At 37.8% G+C, this 17,799-nt stretch overlaps 1 protein-coding gene across 1 annotated transcript; it reads right to left on the bottom strand.

The window, feature by feature from the left end:
- Positions 1-2,700: 2,700 nt before the first annotated feature.
- LOC124701478 lies at positions 2,701-4,170 on the bottom strand. Its single transcript, XM_047233547.1, has one exon. The coding sequence runs from the start codon at positions 4,168-4,170 to the stop codon at positions 2,701-2,703; it is 1,470 nt and encodes a 489-aa protein (XP_047089503.1).
- Positions 4,171-17,799: the final 13,629 nt, after the last annotated feature.

Genomic DNA, 17,799 nt, shown 5'->3' with positions numbered 1-17,799 from the left:
ACCTCCACATTGCCCGCTGCCATAGTTTTGGTTATGCCCGCATTCTAGTTTCATTTCTCTAGAGTTAATTGAATGCCAAGGAAGGATTCCAATTGCTTGGTCCTTCCAATTGCTTGGAAGCTTACCATCGTTAGCGAGGGCAGTTGTCATACTCAATGAAATTTGCAGTGATCGATGTTCAAATGACCGATTTGATTGCTGTGGTGATTGTGATGGTTTTCGTGATTATTATGGGCCTGGTTATGGCCGAGACAGCTGCATTTTTCTCAAATGTTTGTCAGAAGCTACAGACTTGGAGTTGTCAGCTGATTCTGATGTGGTATGTTTGCAACTGCCTATCTCTTAATTCCTACTGTTATTTATCTTCCACCATTTCTGGTGCAGCTACTACACAGCTGCAATTTACGGTTAAGTTACATATGACTCCACACACAAGCAGTTTGCATTTTGTATTTAAAAGATCAAAGGGCTCCTTATTTCATCTGGCTCTTTTGTAATTTTGTAGATTGTTTTCAATAGGGATTTGAAGTGGTGCCCTACATATACCAAGTTTAAGACTGTTACTCAACGACTGGTGTTTGGCTGCTGACACAATGCAAAATTTGCTTAGTCGAATACTCACTAATTTTGGAGAAGCTTACTATTCAACTTTCTATGGTATAGAGTTGTAAGATGGATAACCGTGTCTTATTAAAGTGACCAAACATGATTACCTGATCTACTATTTTCTTTTTATGTTACTTACCACATGTAATACTAGAAACAAAAGGAATATACAAAGTTACAAACCGGTGGGACAGTCAATCGCATCCAACTGTCGGAACATAGTTGAAATCAAATTCACCAATATTGATAGGGGGTTCACAAAAGATTGAGCATACGACTACCTACGGCATACACCTTGAGCAAATCAATATCCAACATACTGGCAGAATTTCTGGACCTGTATGTGCGTTAAACTCTTGGCACTCTTCATACTACTATTTTTCTTCATTTGTTATGATGTTCATAAATTGTAGAGCAAAAGCAGTAAAGAAACTATCACACCAGATAGAACAATATAATTCTTAGAAATGTGCATGTATGCAGAGACAGGTTGAGACTCTCCTATTTGATGGAGACTGAAACGTGTTTCTGACTGGCTTGCATTATCCAAAAAGATATACCATCACTCTAAATTGAAGTACAACGTAAGCACAAATTAGTTTGTAACAATTACACATCAAGCAGTTCCGAGTTGATTCTGTATTGCCATTATATAGTGGTTGCACTTTATTGACATTTGCAACTTTCTACTCATTGGTAGAAAGCATCCATATAGGTGAATCTTATCCTCCATTAGGCCATTTTTATTGAGCTTGCCCTCATCTAGATTCTGCACCTGTTAATTATTTTTTCTAGATTCTGCACCTGTTAAAAAATCTAGATTCTCCATAAACTAACATGTGACTGTTTTAGTCATCATATAAGCTACAATTCCCCTTGTTGGTGTGATTTTGGTTTTGTCACTTCTCATAGCAAATGTTACATGTCAATCACTTTTGGTAAAATTCAAACTCCACTGTCCTCTATAATTGTGTGATGTGCAATGTTGCATGTCAGATAACCAATAGGGTAGCCAAATATTTACACGTATGTCTGTAGTAGGTTCTCTGATCTGTGTTTTTGCTTATCTTTGCAGGTTCAATTTTGTTCGTACTGGTTTCAGCTAAAACTAGAGGTACGAAGATCTGGGCTATTCCTAAAGGCAGTTCAAATTTTCAAGTTTTTTGTGAAATAGCCAAATACTTGCAAAATTACACATTACAGCCCATGGCCACATTAACACATCCATTTTTTCATGTATAAAGAAAAGTCGCTACATTACACGTGTTCTGAAACAACATTAGATTGGACCTTCTCGCGCTTTCTCCCTGGGAAGGCATTGCCACATTCAGTGAATTACATGGGAATCAAGGTTTTAGAAACATTAGCAGTATGATGTGTCATGGAAAACTTGTTCCTCCACACACAAGTTTAGCAAAAATATTTTTAAACCAAAGAAACTGAATGGTCCAAATCATGTATATAACATGGAAAATCTTGGTTGCAGAACTTTGTGTGACAAACTGTAAGATATCTCTTGAATAGCCTATCTTTTCTAAATGTTTTTTTTTCTACTTGGGCCATCCGATCATACTACAGATGATAATAAAATAAAATTCCAACTGATCTCCCAAAATTGCATCACACGCTCTTCTGATCCATTCTTCTAGCATTCTAGCTGCCTGACCCTGTTCCTGAATACCGGTGAGGCCACATCAGTTTTCTGGCCTTCTGTAGCTTTTCCTTGATCTTGCACGTCTCCTTTCGCATCACCAAATTGTGGAAACTCAATCTAAATTTTCCGATAGTTGCTCCACTATACGATGATGATTATGCATAGACCATTCTTGCTAGTTCTATTTCAGTTTCTTTAGTAAGCCACCTTATGGATACTAGAGCCACTGAGGAGTGGTAGTAGTTACTGACTTTAGATGATCAGGGGGCTCGATGTGAAAAAAAACATACAACTTCACTGTTAAGTGAGATCTCTAGCAAATTTAGTTGAATGGTATACAGCAATACATCCGCTTGTCCGTGGCCACAGGAACACATATGTTTATTCATGCACAAAAAATAATTCAACAAAAGCTACATTACATGAGTTCTGAAACAAAACTAGATTGGCACTTCTCGGCGCTTCCTCCCTAGCAAGGCACTACTACCTTTATGTGTTTCCTGAGTACGACTTGTAATAAAATGAGAAAATGAATTGTGAGGGGGTATCCTTGATTCCCATAAAACTAGAATGAAATCTTCTTTAGGTCTAACACTAGGATCTGGTACAAGTTCCCTAAGTGTCACACTTGGCAAATCCTCCTTGATTGAAGCCTTAATTGGATAACGTGTCATGCTAAGTGGATGCAAAGCAAAGTCTGTTATATCTACTGGTTGCCCTTGTTGTTCAAGCATGGTTGGGTTTGCACCATACATCAAGATGTTCCTTTTAACCATTCTTAACCCTTTGTCCAATATGGAACGCCAAAACTGAACATCGAGGTTCATTCTCAACAGATCCGCGAAGATATTTGTTGCGACAAGTGAACCTTGCATACTGTGCAACACCTTGGTAAATTCATCTGCTGTTTGTGCTAGGCAAGGATGTCCTGCAGGGTCTACACTTCCGAATACCAGCATCTTGAAAAGGTACCTCAACTCGTCGTAAGTCAAAATGCCTAGGAAAACCGGTTTCACCGATCCGAATCGGGCTAACCGTTGAAGCCTACTTATGATGATGATCTTGCTTCCTCTGCCCATTCTCATAACAAATGACTGAAAATTTTTCCACTCATCATCACCTACATCAGAAGCAAACTCAATAACTACCAACATCATCCCAAACATGGTCCTTCCCTGGTCAATCCTCATAAGGTTGTCTCCATTTAAATGCAAAATGGAGGAGAACCGTGAGCGAACCCTTTCATCTGCACACGCATGAGCAACCAAAGTCTTCTTCCCAACTGCAGTGCCACCTATGACTGGAAGAACGGCCAGTGCATAATCACCAGGAGAGTCGTTGTGCTGCAACAAGAAGCTCAAGAGCCTTTGCTTCTCAGAATGTTGGCCGAACATGAAATTCTCAGTGTAAAGATATACATCGTAAGGTCTAGGAGATATGCGCTTGCATCCACCCAGAAGCACAACAAATTCGGCCATGTTAGCAACAGCCTTTTCTAAGCTTTCCAAGGCACCACGTGGCTTGAGATCCTCATCTTTGTCAGTTAATTTTCGAGGGCGCTTGTGGGGGATGGCTAAATACAAGCTGCTAGTTGAGTTGTTGTTGCTAACCTCGTCGAAGTCTTCACTGTCTTGGAGGGCGGATCGGTACCTCAAGGTGTCATGCACGCGGTGTCCATGGTACATGGCCTCTGATAGTGTCCTGAGCTGCATCATCATCCCAAAGTTGGTTAGGTACCATGTGTCCACCTCCTCGATGACGGTGCCAACTCTCATCAGAAGATGCTGCAACCTCTCCACCATTTTCTTCTCCTCTGCTTGTGCATTGCTGGAGGAGTGATACTTGTTCATCAGGAAGGAGATGAACCGGCTAACGAGTTCACCTGTGATTGCAGATATGGCAACCTCCATGGCTAGTGGGAAGACGACCGATGAGGGAAGCTGATGCTCGGCCTCTCTGGATAGGTTAACTGGCCTTTGCCAAACAAGTCTTGCAGGCAAAGTCTCCAGGATGTGACTAAACCGTCGACTGTGACGAGTGGTCGGGTGACACACACGCATACTTGTGTAAATTTCCAAACATGTGACAAGGACAAGCAACAAGAAAATGTTGACTGGTAATTATTGACGGTAGACAGATCCAAGGTGATTATTGTTCCATCACGAAAATACATGTCAATTAGCGAGAAAAACAGTTCAAATTTAATTGTTTCCGAGGCAGTTTTTAGATGTTGGCCTGCTTCGTCTCTGTTTATGGTCGCCGGTATCTTTGTCAGAGTTCTCTTTCGCCTGTTTTAATATCACGTCTGACTATTACGGAGGCAGTATTGCTATGAGGTAATACACAATCACAGCACATTCTGTAGAGCCGTTAATTATGGTGTCAGCGCATTACGGGATTTTGCATCAACCTGGGCAATGTCCGCAGCAATAGAGAAAATTGCAAAATACCAACACATTTGTGGCAAAGACTTCAAAAGGCCACCGCAATTTAATTTTTTCTAAAACTACCACTCCCCTCCCGCAACACTGCTTCCGAGCCACCACTTCTTCCCTGCACGGCACCAACTCATCACCACGCTGCCCAGGCTTCTCCCTTCCTGGGGTCACCTCTTCCCTGCAGCCCAACACGACACCTGCGGGGAAGAGGGCCGTGCGCCACCCATGCCTCCTGGTGTATTCATCATGGTAGCAAAGATTAACGTCAAGGAAAAATGAAACAGTGAACTGGCACATTGTTGTGTTTGGGCTACAAAAGGAAAGTACATAAAAAAGATCGTTGATGCAGCTCATCACGCCAATTACATACCGAATTAAGCAGCGACCGAGTGGCTAGAAAGTACTCCATTCCCTCATAAAATATAAGACTAACTGAACTTGTAAGATGTCTTATATTTAGAAACAGAAGTACGAAGTAGTAGAAACTTGAAAGTGCTACTTTCTCCGATCCAAATTGATTATAGGAGATGTAGGTAAAATATTGCCTAGGTCTACCTCGATGGCGTTCGTAGCAGCTATCCGCACCTCATTTTAAGCACGACATGTTACCCTAACAAAATCTAGTTGCCCACACTGGAGGAGGTCGGAGGCTGTGTCCCGACTCCTCGAGTATGCATGGTTTGATCACCGAACCCATTCACCTTGGATATTTTGCGGCACTTAAATCACGGAGATGTTTCACTACTAGTAATATCTGACCTGGACAACATAGGTTTGATGTGATTGCTGCAACAAATTGCAAAAACCACCACATTTCATAACGAGCGTCAAACGAGCCGAAAATGACAATCAATATTTTTTGAAACAATTAAATGGATGGGCATTGCCTATTGAGTGCAGCCCCCCTTCACCTCAACCGAGCTCTGCCGCTATGTAATTTTGCAACAAGGAACGGGCCAAGCAGTAACACATTAGTTCTTTATGATACAAAATATATGATTTCATGATTAGAAATAAGAAAGATAGTAACCAAAATTTTGAAAGCGGAGTGCTGTGGGTAAAAGCCTATGCAATAGCAGCAAAGAAGAACTGCACACACGGAATGCTGAAGCCAAATAGAGGGAAAAAGAGTGGGGACATGGAGCTTACCTACACTTCTGAAAGTATTCCTGGGCTAGCCCCATGGTGGGAGCAACCACAAAGGGAGATTTTTTTAGCTCTTTTACAGTTGCATCAACTTGTATGGCATGTTTTAATCACAATGGAAAGTGCATGGATGGTTTTGATAATTATTGAAAATCCCTATAGACTAATGTTTGCATTGAGTTGTATTTCATGATTTTTCCATAGACAATGATTGAACCATATGCTGGTTTCATGGTGGCAAGAAGAAGTGACAAGTATGTCTTGAACAAGAATATGGAGTAAGCTCTCACGTATATCTCCAAGACATCAACACTATGAAGCAAGAAAAAATTAAGTGCAATTTCAAGATGAGCCATCTCGAAGAGATCATATGCCTGAAGTTTCCATCCATATGGTGATCATGGATATATGAAGATATGCTGAAGAAGTATATGTCCCATAGTGGAGTATGAGGAAGCAATCCGCAAGACTTCACCAAGAAAGCACAACCAAAAAATGTGTTCCATCTTGTTACGGCCAAGGTTATCATCATCTAGCTCAAGTGGAATATGGAAGGTTGAGGTTTGTTTTTGATATGGTTTATTTCTAACCGGTCTCGCGGTGTAGTTGGGATACCGGTTTATAGGATAGTTGGTCGTAATATCAAGAGGGCTCTCGAGTGAGTAACTTGATCGTATCATTCGAAGAGAGCTCAAAACTTTGCGTACATGGCATCATCTTTCTTGGTTTTATTTGGATCTTACCCATGAGATGCGTTAGAGCTTGCAATTATTATCTTGACAAGATCTAGTTCATCAAAACCGTATTCGCATGATATACTTGTTGTGTTTTCTATATTGGAGTTTTTCCCTTCGTATTGAGAGGTTCCACCTCTAAATTCATCGAAAATCAACCCCACTTGCTCTTAAGATTTTATTTTTTATGAGGTAGCTCTTGTTGTCCTCTTTCCAACATAATCGGTTTCAGCTAAATCAAAGTTTTCTAACTCAAGTTGCCGTGTTTTCATTGTTGTAGGTTTTACCAGTTTGTCTCTTATAGATAGGTTAAACCTTTCTTCATTTGGTTTTATACTCCTTTGATAAACTATGATGGTATCTGCATGATCTTGTACTTGTTGCTAGCTTCGAAATGAGTCGAAGTTCATCAAAATCGAATTTTGTATGTGAAAATAGCGGCATTTTTTACTTGGTGTTATCTTTTTGGCTAGACTGGTCTGACAAGGCCAGCCAGTCCGGCCAACCGGAGTGATTCAGGCTTGATCTGGGATAACTTTCATCCTCCAGGTATAGAACCTGCTTCTGGCCGGTCTAGATGGCCGTAGTGGTCCAGCCAGGCCGACCACTTCTCCCGTAGTGTGCTTTTGACTCAATGGTTTAATTTTGGGGGCCCTATTTAAGGGACCTTCCTCCCCAAAGATTTCCTAACTCATCTAAATCATTTTCCCTCGATTATTGACCTTGCTTTGAGCTTGATATATCTCACCCTCCATGATTTTTGCACCTATTTGACGGGAAAAGAGAAAGGTTAAGTAGATCTACATCTTCACCAATCAAATCCCTCTCTTCGTTAGGGGAACCCATTAGATCTAGGTATTGCAAAAATTTAATGTTATCCTTCTTTGTTCTTCCTCTCTTATTCCCCCAATAGATTTTGTAGATAATTTGAGAGTGAGGCTCTTGCTATTGCATTTGGTGCATCGGTTTGAGCTCTCCGCAGTGATACGTGAAGGTGAAAGTTCGTGAGATGTTTCCTTCGAGTGCTTGAACCTGGAGCTTGTTTCTCTTGGGTCTTTGGACTCTAGACGGCTTTGTGACTTAGTGGTGTTCTTGGGGCCTCCAATTAAGTTGTGGAGATTCATGAAGCGTGAGGCCTCCGTTGCGATTTCTTGGGAGCCTTAAATTCATTTGTGGAGATTGCCCCAAGCTTGTACAGGTCTGTGACCACCCTCAAGGGTCCCTTAGTGGATCGAGGAATTCCTTTTGGCGGGAACGCTCGATGAAAATACAATGAGGTCTTCATGGTTTTTGGAGTGCTTAGGACTCCACACCGCTCCAACGGCGAGTAGCAATCACAAGAGTGTGAACTTCGGGATACATTGTCATCTCCGCGTGCCTCAATTATTTCTATACCCGAGCTCTTTACTTATGCACTTTACTTTGTGACAGACTTTGTGCTTGAAGCTATATATAGCACAAGTTGTTGGTGCATGATGAGCGCAAAAAACAATGCGTTTTACAACACCTAAATGCCTAAGTCATGTTAGGATTTCGTTTTTACTACGTTGGAGCGCACCCTATTTGTTCCAAGTAATCTTGGAAATAAAGAAGAGGATTCACAACCAATGCAAAAGGGAACAAATCTAGGCAAAATAATGATGAGTTTAAGCAATAAAAACCTTCCAACAATAAACCAAACAGAGCCAAGGCAAAAAAAATCATGAAGAGGTGATTCCAGAGGTTCTAATGACAAGTGGTACGGTCAGGCCCACCCATACCGCCTGACCATACCACCCGTCATTAGCACCGCCTCGTCAGATATAATCCGCCCATGAAGTTGAATCTGAGAAGCAAGACACAGAACCACCAGAAAACCCTGAAACCCGACCTCCGAGAGGGATCTCGAGGGGGGAGTCCCAATAAGGGATTCATCATCTCTGGTGCTTGGATCATTGGAGGCCAAGGAATTGATCTTCATCACCATCATCATAATCTGCATCATCTTCTTTATCATCTTCATCATCATCATCACCACCATCATCATTGGGCATCTCATTGTAATCCTTGACTTTGAGGTGGATTTTTACTTGCATCCCTTTGAACTTTCGTTTTCCATTCATAGATTCATGATGAGGTTATTTGATTCCATGTGTTAGTACATCCATTTTTTCTTGGGGAGATGGAGAAACCCTATCCAAATTATGAAATGAAACAAAGTTTGTTGATTGTCTAATAGTTATGAAGTGTGTTGGTTCTTACCAACGATGTTGTGTGTTGTCAACCACACAATATATTTTACTTTGGTATGAATCATCGTTGCATATGGTTGGCAATACGTAGGCATACCGGCGGCAACAATCCGCCGCCTCTGTCAATCATGTGTATACAACGGTAACAAGGACGGGTAACTATGACCATGACCATGGGGAGACCCTTCGTTACCGGACCTAGTGCGGCATGTGAACTGGAAATGTAGTGGCCATGAGGAATGTGAAAATGGTGTTTTGCGGGAAACATCCATATGAGGAACCTTGCCACACACACATGCACATATATAAAAGACAAAATCGATATTCCTAATCACCATACCTAGGCTAGTGGTGGATACGCAACTCCCCGACAAATTTTTACCCTTATTGAGTTTCATTTACTTCACTACCATCTACGTAGTCTCCTTTACTTAAGTCGTTCATTTACTTTATTCGCAAACTCTCAAAAATAACCATTATTACTTTATTTTGGATTTAAGGACAACTTGCAAGTGCATCCAAGTGAAGGTCACAAGAGGCAATCAAACCATTAAATATCAAGATCTACAGTGGATTCGATACTCTTACTTTTCAAAACAAGATACACATGATTTGTAACCTTGCATATATCAAGCTGTTTGCTGGCGCCATTACCGGGGAGCTTAACATTTTTGGTTTTTGTTTTGAGTTATTTTATTTACTATTTGTACTTATTTGTTTGAAATTTTGATGTGTTTGGAAGTCAGTCCAATCCGAAGAGTCTAAAGGACTTCAGAGAACAATTTAATGATGCTCTATCGAGCATGTACCCGAAGCCACAAACTAATGAATATGAGGTTAACCCCTATTTACTCCAAATTCTACATACTAGAAATTTTTGCAGGAGAAGATGATTCGGAAGACCCATATGCACACCTTGATTACTTTGACGATATATGTGAAACCTTTAAGTTGAGAGCCTTTTCTTATGATGTATGAAATTGAAATTATTCAATCAAAAAAATTCAAGTAAGGCACTAGCTTGGTATAAGGGTTTATCCACTGAATTCTAAAGACACCTGGAAATTTATCTCAAGTGTTCTTGTCTCATCATTACCCTATGAGTAAAAAAACTGGAGCAAGACGCACTATTGCTTATTTCAAGAATAGAATAGGTGAAAATCTTTTAAGATGCTATGTTAGATATAAATAATTGCTTAGTAAATGTCCCCATCATGATCTACCTAATTGGTACGTTTTATATGTTTTCTACGGAGGGCCAAGCGAAGCAAACGAAATTGAAATAGACATGACCTCTAGAGGATCTTTTCTACACTTCATTATTATAGAGGCATGGAAAATTTTAGACATAGTGTGTCAAACTAGGAAAGCTGGGTCTTCCGATCTTACAGATGAAGGAGGAATTAAATTGAACATGATTGCACTAAAGCTTTTGTAGCAATAAGATAAAAGTAGATGAACTTTCTAAGAAACATAATTTAGATACAGACATTGCCTTGCATGTCTTACAAGGTGTTGCAGAATAAATTAAAACGCCCAAGAAAGGATGGTTCAGGTATGGTAAGTCCGGTAAAAGACCTCCGATGCAAAAGGTGGGATACACTTATATTGATGCTCCTTTGGGCCCAACGAAGGAGAGACCCCGTTACGAGGAGCCTCCGCATGAGCTAGCACATGAAGCCCAACAACACACAAAACTTGCTAAAGAAGAGAAACTAGCTTCTAAGATCATTTAACACCTAAGGAAACCAAAATTATTCAAGAAGTACAAATTCCTGAGGAGCGCATGTTCCCAAATTGCAAAATAGTGAAAATTGAAGAGGACACTTCCAAGCTTATTTACGGTAAGATTAAGAGTAAGGAGTTCGGTAAGCCCTTACTACCACTAGTAGAAAACATGCCTTTCGTCAGACCCCTTTAGTCCCGGCCGTGTCCTGGGCCGGGACTAAAGGCATGGTCATGTCGCCCTGAATCCGTCCAAGCGTACGGCACCCATTGACCCCGGTCCGTTAGGAACCAATTGTCCTCGTTTGTATCCCAAACTGGGACTAAAGGATTCTGCGGCCCGCTGCGCCTACTGGTACCCCCTTTAGTCCCGGTTGGTGACACGAGCCGAGACATGAAGTCAAATGGTTCGTTCCCGTGCGGAAGCCGATCGTCATCGCCATTACTAGAGCGGAAACAATCGTCACGCGCCGCGGCCACGAGAATTTGGGTCGCCGGCGCCGGTGGCCGGCCACGGGAATTGATCACCCGCTGGCCATCTTGTTCATCTTCATCTTCCTCACCTTTATATGCTTCACATCTCCATCATCTCTCTCCCAAAAAATCTCTCTCCCCGTCGTTGTTCCGACCCCAATGGAGCACCTCGCGCACGGCCCGACTCATCGCTCTCGGATGTACTACCTCACGATCGAATGGATGTACTTCAAGATCACGGTCACTCTCCGTGCATCAAGGGTGCAGAAGTGGATCCGCTCCGTCAAGAGGGACTTTCTCGATGCCGCACCAATAGAGTGCGTCAGCTTGGACTGCGAGTTCAACAACCCTCGCGAGGGTAATCAGCGCGCTGCCGTCCTTCAACTCTCGGTGACGACCGAGAATGTGGTCTTCCAGATTTGTTGGGCTGATGAAGTGCCACAAGTTCTCAAGGATGTCTTGCAGGACAAGACCATCGGATTCTGCGGTGCGGCTATCGTCAAAGATGTGGAAATGGTGAGTTCGTACGGTATTGATATTACTTCTGCGTTCGACCTCCAAAAGATACTCCCGAACCCCACCAAAAATCCCATTCCGAGTTTGTATGATCTGGCAAATTCCACTATTGGGACAAACCTTGATAAGAAGAAGAGGAAGAGGGACAAGAAGATGGACGACGCGGAAGAAAAAGAATATGAACTGATTTTTGGATGGGCCAGTGTTCGATTGAGCTACGAGCAAGTGCACTATGCCGCTCTAGATGCTCGCCTGGGCTTCGAGATGGCTAGGAGGTATTGGAGGCTAGTTGGCTACAATAGCCATGTTGATCGTCTCAATATTTAAATATGATGAGTAGATGGTGGTGTGGTGTGTGTCTTCTATATTTGTATGAACTCTGAATCATCTCAATATATCGAATCTTTCTATTCGTATTCAAATTCATCATATTTTTCTAATTGCGGTTTACAGATTCCTCACATTTTTTTTTTGAAGTAAGATTCCTCACATATTAATTATGTCATATCCAAATTTCCCATATTGTTTGACCATATTATATGAATAATACATATATTATTTGATAATAATAATAAATGAATAAAAACAAAATTATTTTATATTCAAATTCCTCACATTTTTCTAATAATAATGCATATATTATTTGTCCAATTGCGGTTTACAGATTTAAAATATTAATTATTTGGCCATATTATATAAATAATGCATATATTATTTGATAATAATAATAATAAATGAATAAAAACAAAATTATTTCATATTCAAATTCCTCATTTTTCTAATAATAATGCATATATTATTTGTCCAATGGCGGTTTACAGATTTAAAATATTAATTATTTGGCCATATTATATGAATAATGCATATATTATTTGATAATAATAATAATTGAAAAAAACAAAATTATTTCATATTCAAATCCCTCATATTTTTCTAATAATAATGCATATATTATTTGTCCAATTTCGGTTTACAGATTTCCAATTATTAATTATTTGGCCATATTATATGAATAACGCATATATTATTTGATAATATTAATAAAAAATGAATAATTTTTTATTTCATATTCTAATTCCTCACATTTTTCTAATAATAATGCATATATTATTTGTCCAATTGCGGTTTATAGATTTAAAATATTAATAATAATGCATATATTATTTGTCCATATTATTTTTTAATAATGCATATATTATTTCTCCAATTGCGGTTTACATATTTAAAATATTAATAATAATGCATTATTTTTTAATAATAATTGATATATTATTTTTCCAATGGAGGTTTACAGATTTAAAATATTAATTATTTGGCCATATTATATGAATAATGCATATATTATTTGATAATAATAATAAAAATTGAATAAAACAAAATTATTTCATATTCAAATTCCTCATAGTTTTCTAATAATAATGCATATATTATTTTTCCAATTGCGGTTTACAGATTTCAAAATATTAATTATTTGGCCATATTATATGAATGATGCATATATTATTTGATAATAATAATAATAAATGAATAAAAACAAAATTATTGCATATTCAAATTCCTCTCATTTTTCTAATAATAATGTATATAGCTCTGTTACAAATTTAAAGTATTAATTATTTGGCCATATTATATGAATAATACATATATTATTTGATAATAATAATAATTACTGAATAAAAACAAAAAGTATTTCATATTCAAATTCCTCACATTTTTCTAATAATAATGCATATATTATTTATCCAATTGCGGCTTACAGATTTAAAATATTAATTATTTGGACATATTATATGAATAATGCATATATTATTTAGTAATAATAATAATAATAATAAATGAATAAAAACAAAATTATTTCATATTCAAATTCCTCGCATTTTTATAACAATAATGCATATAATATTTTTCCAATTTCTATTTACAGATTTAAAATATTAATTATTTTGCCATATTATATGAATAATGCATATATTATTTGATAATAATAATAAAAATGAATAAAAATAAAACTCTTTCATATTCAAATTCCTCACATTTTTCTAATAATAATGCATATATTATTTGTCTAGTTGTCGTTTACAGATTTAAAATATTAATTATTTGGCCATATTTTATGAATAATGCTTGTATTATTTGATAATAATAAATATAAACAAAATTACTTCATATTTAAATTACTCACATTTTTCTAATAATAATGCATATATTATTTGTCCATTTGCGGTTTACAGATTTAAAATATTAATTATTTTGCCATATTATATGAATAATGCATATATTATTTTTATAATAAAAATAGTTTTATTACTGATTTTATTTTCATTGGAATTCAATATTATTATCTTATTTATTATTGTTTACTTACATAATTGTTTTCGGTTTCAAAAAATACAGAAATGTGATACAATGATATACGAGTTAATAGGATTTATACGGTAGTATTTACAACAAGGGACAATCACATTCGCGGGAGCACAACAGAAAAGAACCGAGGAGTTAAGCGTGCTAAGGGTAGAGTAGTATGATGATGAGTGACCGACCGAGCTGTGGCCAAGTCTAAAATTTGACTACAGATTAAGTGTAATTAGTGTTAAAAATGGTTCAAGTGAGAGTGTAACGCGTCAAAAAATTAGAAAAATGAAAAATGAAAAATGAAATTAGAAAAATGAAAAACAATTTTGGAAAATAATAATTAGTCCTGGTTGGGCGTACGAGCCGGGACTAAATGTCCTCCAGCCTAAACCGTATATCACAGCCACGTGGAGAACCATTTGTTCCGGGTGGTAACCGGGCCGGGACTAAAGGGTTCGCCTTTAGTCCCGCCTAGGTAGTCCCGGTTGGCCTACCGAGACTAAAGCCTATTACGGGCCGGGACAGAAGGCCCTGTCTCCTCTAGTGTACCATGTTCATTTGGAGGAGCCACTTATTATGGTTTATGTGATCTAGGATATGCTATTAATATCATCTCTAATATATTCTGTCATGAAATTCTAGAAGATATATCACCATCTATCATTCGAAGAAATGACGTTACTATTCAAATGGTGGATAGAACTCTTAGCGCGAATAGTTAAGAATGTATACTTGAATGCTCATCCGTACACTTTTCCCATTGAGATTGTTATTATTGATATGCCACATGATCCGGGAGTGATGTTTTGGCACATGGGAGCGTATGCTCCCTTTATTTTGAAATACATGTTAGACAAATTTTAAAATGTCAAAAAAATTGAAACAAAAATTTCGCACGTACATCTTCATGTGCTACCCGCTCACAAAGTCGTTTCATGAAAAATCGACATGTCATGTGGCATGTGTAAAAAAGACAAAATTCGGTGCTGAAACAAAGACTTGTCACAAGATAAATTTTCTCTTTTTCGCTTAGACTACAAAAAATATCATTTTTTCGTGAAACTTGACGAATACACATATATTATGGAGATGTACATGTAATTTTTTTTGTCAAAATTTTTTAACACTTGGAAATATGTTTTTATGGTAGAGGGATCATACGCACCCGGGAGCCGAATTGAGTTTCTGCACATGATCCTCTTTGTCATATTGTGTTTGGAAGAACATTTCTAAATTATGTAAATGCTAAATTGATTGCAAATAGGAGAATATCTCTCATAATTTGGGGGAAGAGCAAGTGAAATTTCACTTCTCCAAATTTAGAGAGCAACCTTATTACAGGGACCTTGAAGATTATGAAGGCACAACCATAGCTGAACTAGTTGCTGTATTTTATGGCACTCCAATTGAGAAGGAAACATAGAAATTGAAGATGGTGTTATTGAAGATCTAGAGAATTAAGAACTTAAATAGTATTCGGAAATTCAATTCGGCTCCCGGGTGCATATGCTCCCTCTACCAAAAAAGTATATTTTGAAATGTCAAAAAATTTGGATAAAAAATTCTACATGTTCATCTCCATAATGTATGTGCATTCGCCAAGTTTCACGAAAAACCAATGTTTTTTGTGGCCTATGTAAAAAGAGAAACTTTATCTTGCGAAAAGCATTATTTTTAGCACTGGATTTTATCTTTTTTATATACGTCACATGATAAGTCGATTTTATATGAAACGACTTTGTAAGCATGTAGCACGTGAAGATGTACGTACGAAATTTTTGTTTTAATTTTTTTGAAATTTAAAATATAAATAAGATGCATTTCAAAATATAGGGAGCATATGCACCCATGTTCCAAAACACCACTCCGGTAGTATCTTGACTCAATAACTATCATGGAGCCTCCTATGAATGAATAATATGAAGTACTAGAAAGGAAGGGAGATGAAGAACTTCCTCCACCTAAACTCAAACCATTACCAACTAGACTAAGGTATGAATTTTATATGATTTAAATAAATATCTAATCATTATTAGTACTGACCTTTCAGAGGAAGATAGAATCAAACTTATGGTGGTCTTAAGAAAGCACCACAAGGTATTTTGGTATTCTCTAGCCGATCTTAAGGGAATAAACCCAACTATAGCCACTCATCGAATATTCCTAGATGATGGAGGCAAGCCAGTTGCGGATTTCCAAAGGAAGCTAAAACCTCAAATGAAAGAGGAGGTAAGAGAAGAGGTAATATGCTTACTTGACATTGGTATTATTTACCCCATTAAAAAAAGTGATTTGAAGAGTCCAATACATTGCGTACCTAAGAAAGGAGGATTCACTTTTAAACGAAATGAAAATCAAGAAATGCTTCTTGTTAGATGGATCGTAGGATATAGAATGTGCATCGACTTTCGAAAATTGAATAAAGAAACTAGGAAAGATCATTATACTCTACCTTTTATAGATCAAACTTTAGAAATTCTTGCAAATCATCCTCATTTTTGTTATTTGGATGGCTATTTTTGATTTTCTCAAACAATAGTCCATCCTAATGATCAACTTAAGGTGCTTTTACTTGTCCTTTCAGATTCTATGCTTATCGTTGTATGCATTTTGGGTTATATAGTGCCCCAAACACTTTTGAAAGATGCGTTACTTCTATCTTTGCTGACTTTATAGAGGATATCATGGAAGTATTCATGGACGATTTCTCTGTCTATGGAACCTCTTTTAATAATTATCTCAATAATCTTGATAAGGTTTTAGAGAGATGTGAAGATACTAACCTTGTTTTAAGTTGGGATAAGTGCCACTTCATGGTGAAAGAAGGTATCGTTATTGGACACAAAGTGTAAAGAAAAGGAATAGAAGGTGATAGAGCTAAAATAGAAGAAATTGAACGACTACCACCACCTCGCGATGTAAAGGGATTTATAAGTTTCCTTGGTCATGCGAGTTTCTATAGAAGGTTTATCAAACTCTTTCGTCAAGTTGCAGTTCCTTTAACTAAGCTGCTACAATAACAGACTCGCTTTAAGTTAAATTCATGGTAGCTTTTAATCATCTTAAGCAAGCTCTTTTGTTGATGCTCCCACTATGAAACCACCCAAGTATGATGAATCTTTTGAAATTATATGTGAATCTAGTCATAATTCCATAGGAGTAACTTTGAGCCAACATGATGGCGATACTCTCTTAGCATTATTCATTATGCAAGTAAAACTTTGAATGAAGCCTAAAAAAATACCCTATGACTGAGAAAGAGTTATTTGATGTAGTCTATGGATGTGATAAGTTTAGGTCTTAAATTTTAGTTTGAAGGTTAAAGTTTATACACATCGCCAATGCTTGGAGTAAATAATCACACGAAAAGATGTTAAGCCAAGGTTGATTCGTCAGATTTTGCTCTTGCAAGAATTTGAATTGCAGATGGTGGAGAGAACCCCTCACGACGGAAAAAAGAACCAAAATCATAGAACTAAGTTTCGAAGATGAGAACCATGAAGCAATGCAAAAATATACTCCACCAGGGAGGTATATCCTGAAAACTCAGTAAGATATTTGATATATAGTACTATTGGTGACATCGGAGAAGAAACCGTGCTAATGCCAAAGAAGACGAACAAATGAAAGCTTGGGGATGAAAGTAGTCCACCGGATATCTGCCAATAGCCAGAGGATGTTTTCCATCTACATCAAAATTTTAAGTTTCATAGTTATAGTCCTTGTTTTTATTTCCTTATGCTTATATGAGCCATTTCCGGAGTTGGCACGATCATCTGGTACGGTCAACCAACCTTGATCGTGCCGACGGTCTTTAACTCTTCTGTTACCAGGAGCATAAGCTCGAGAAATCAGTACGGGCAGCTGGTGCGGTCATAGCGCCCGTACCTCGACCCGTTAAACCTTATGCAAGTTTTCTTTCG

Source organism: Lolium rigidum, chromosome 3 (genome assembly GCF_022539505.1).
Source record: "Lolium rigidum isolate FL_2022 chromosome 3, APGP_CSIRO_Lrig_0.1, whole genome shotgun sequence".
In the NCBI taxonomy this organism is placed as follows: Eukaryota; Viridiplantae; Streptophyta; class Magnoliopsida; order Poales; family Poaceae; genus Lolium; species Lolium rigidum.
Note: the sequence above shows the minus strand (reverse complement) of the source record. Positions and strands in the feature narration are given on the sequence as shown.

Coding starts and splice junctions, on each gene's coding strand:
- LOC124701478 (XM_047233547.1), bottom strand. CDS start 4,170: ATGGAGGTTGCCATATCTGCAATCACAGGTGAACTCGTTAGCCGGTTC.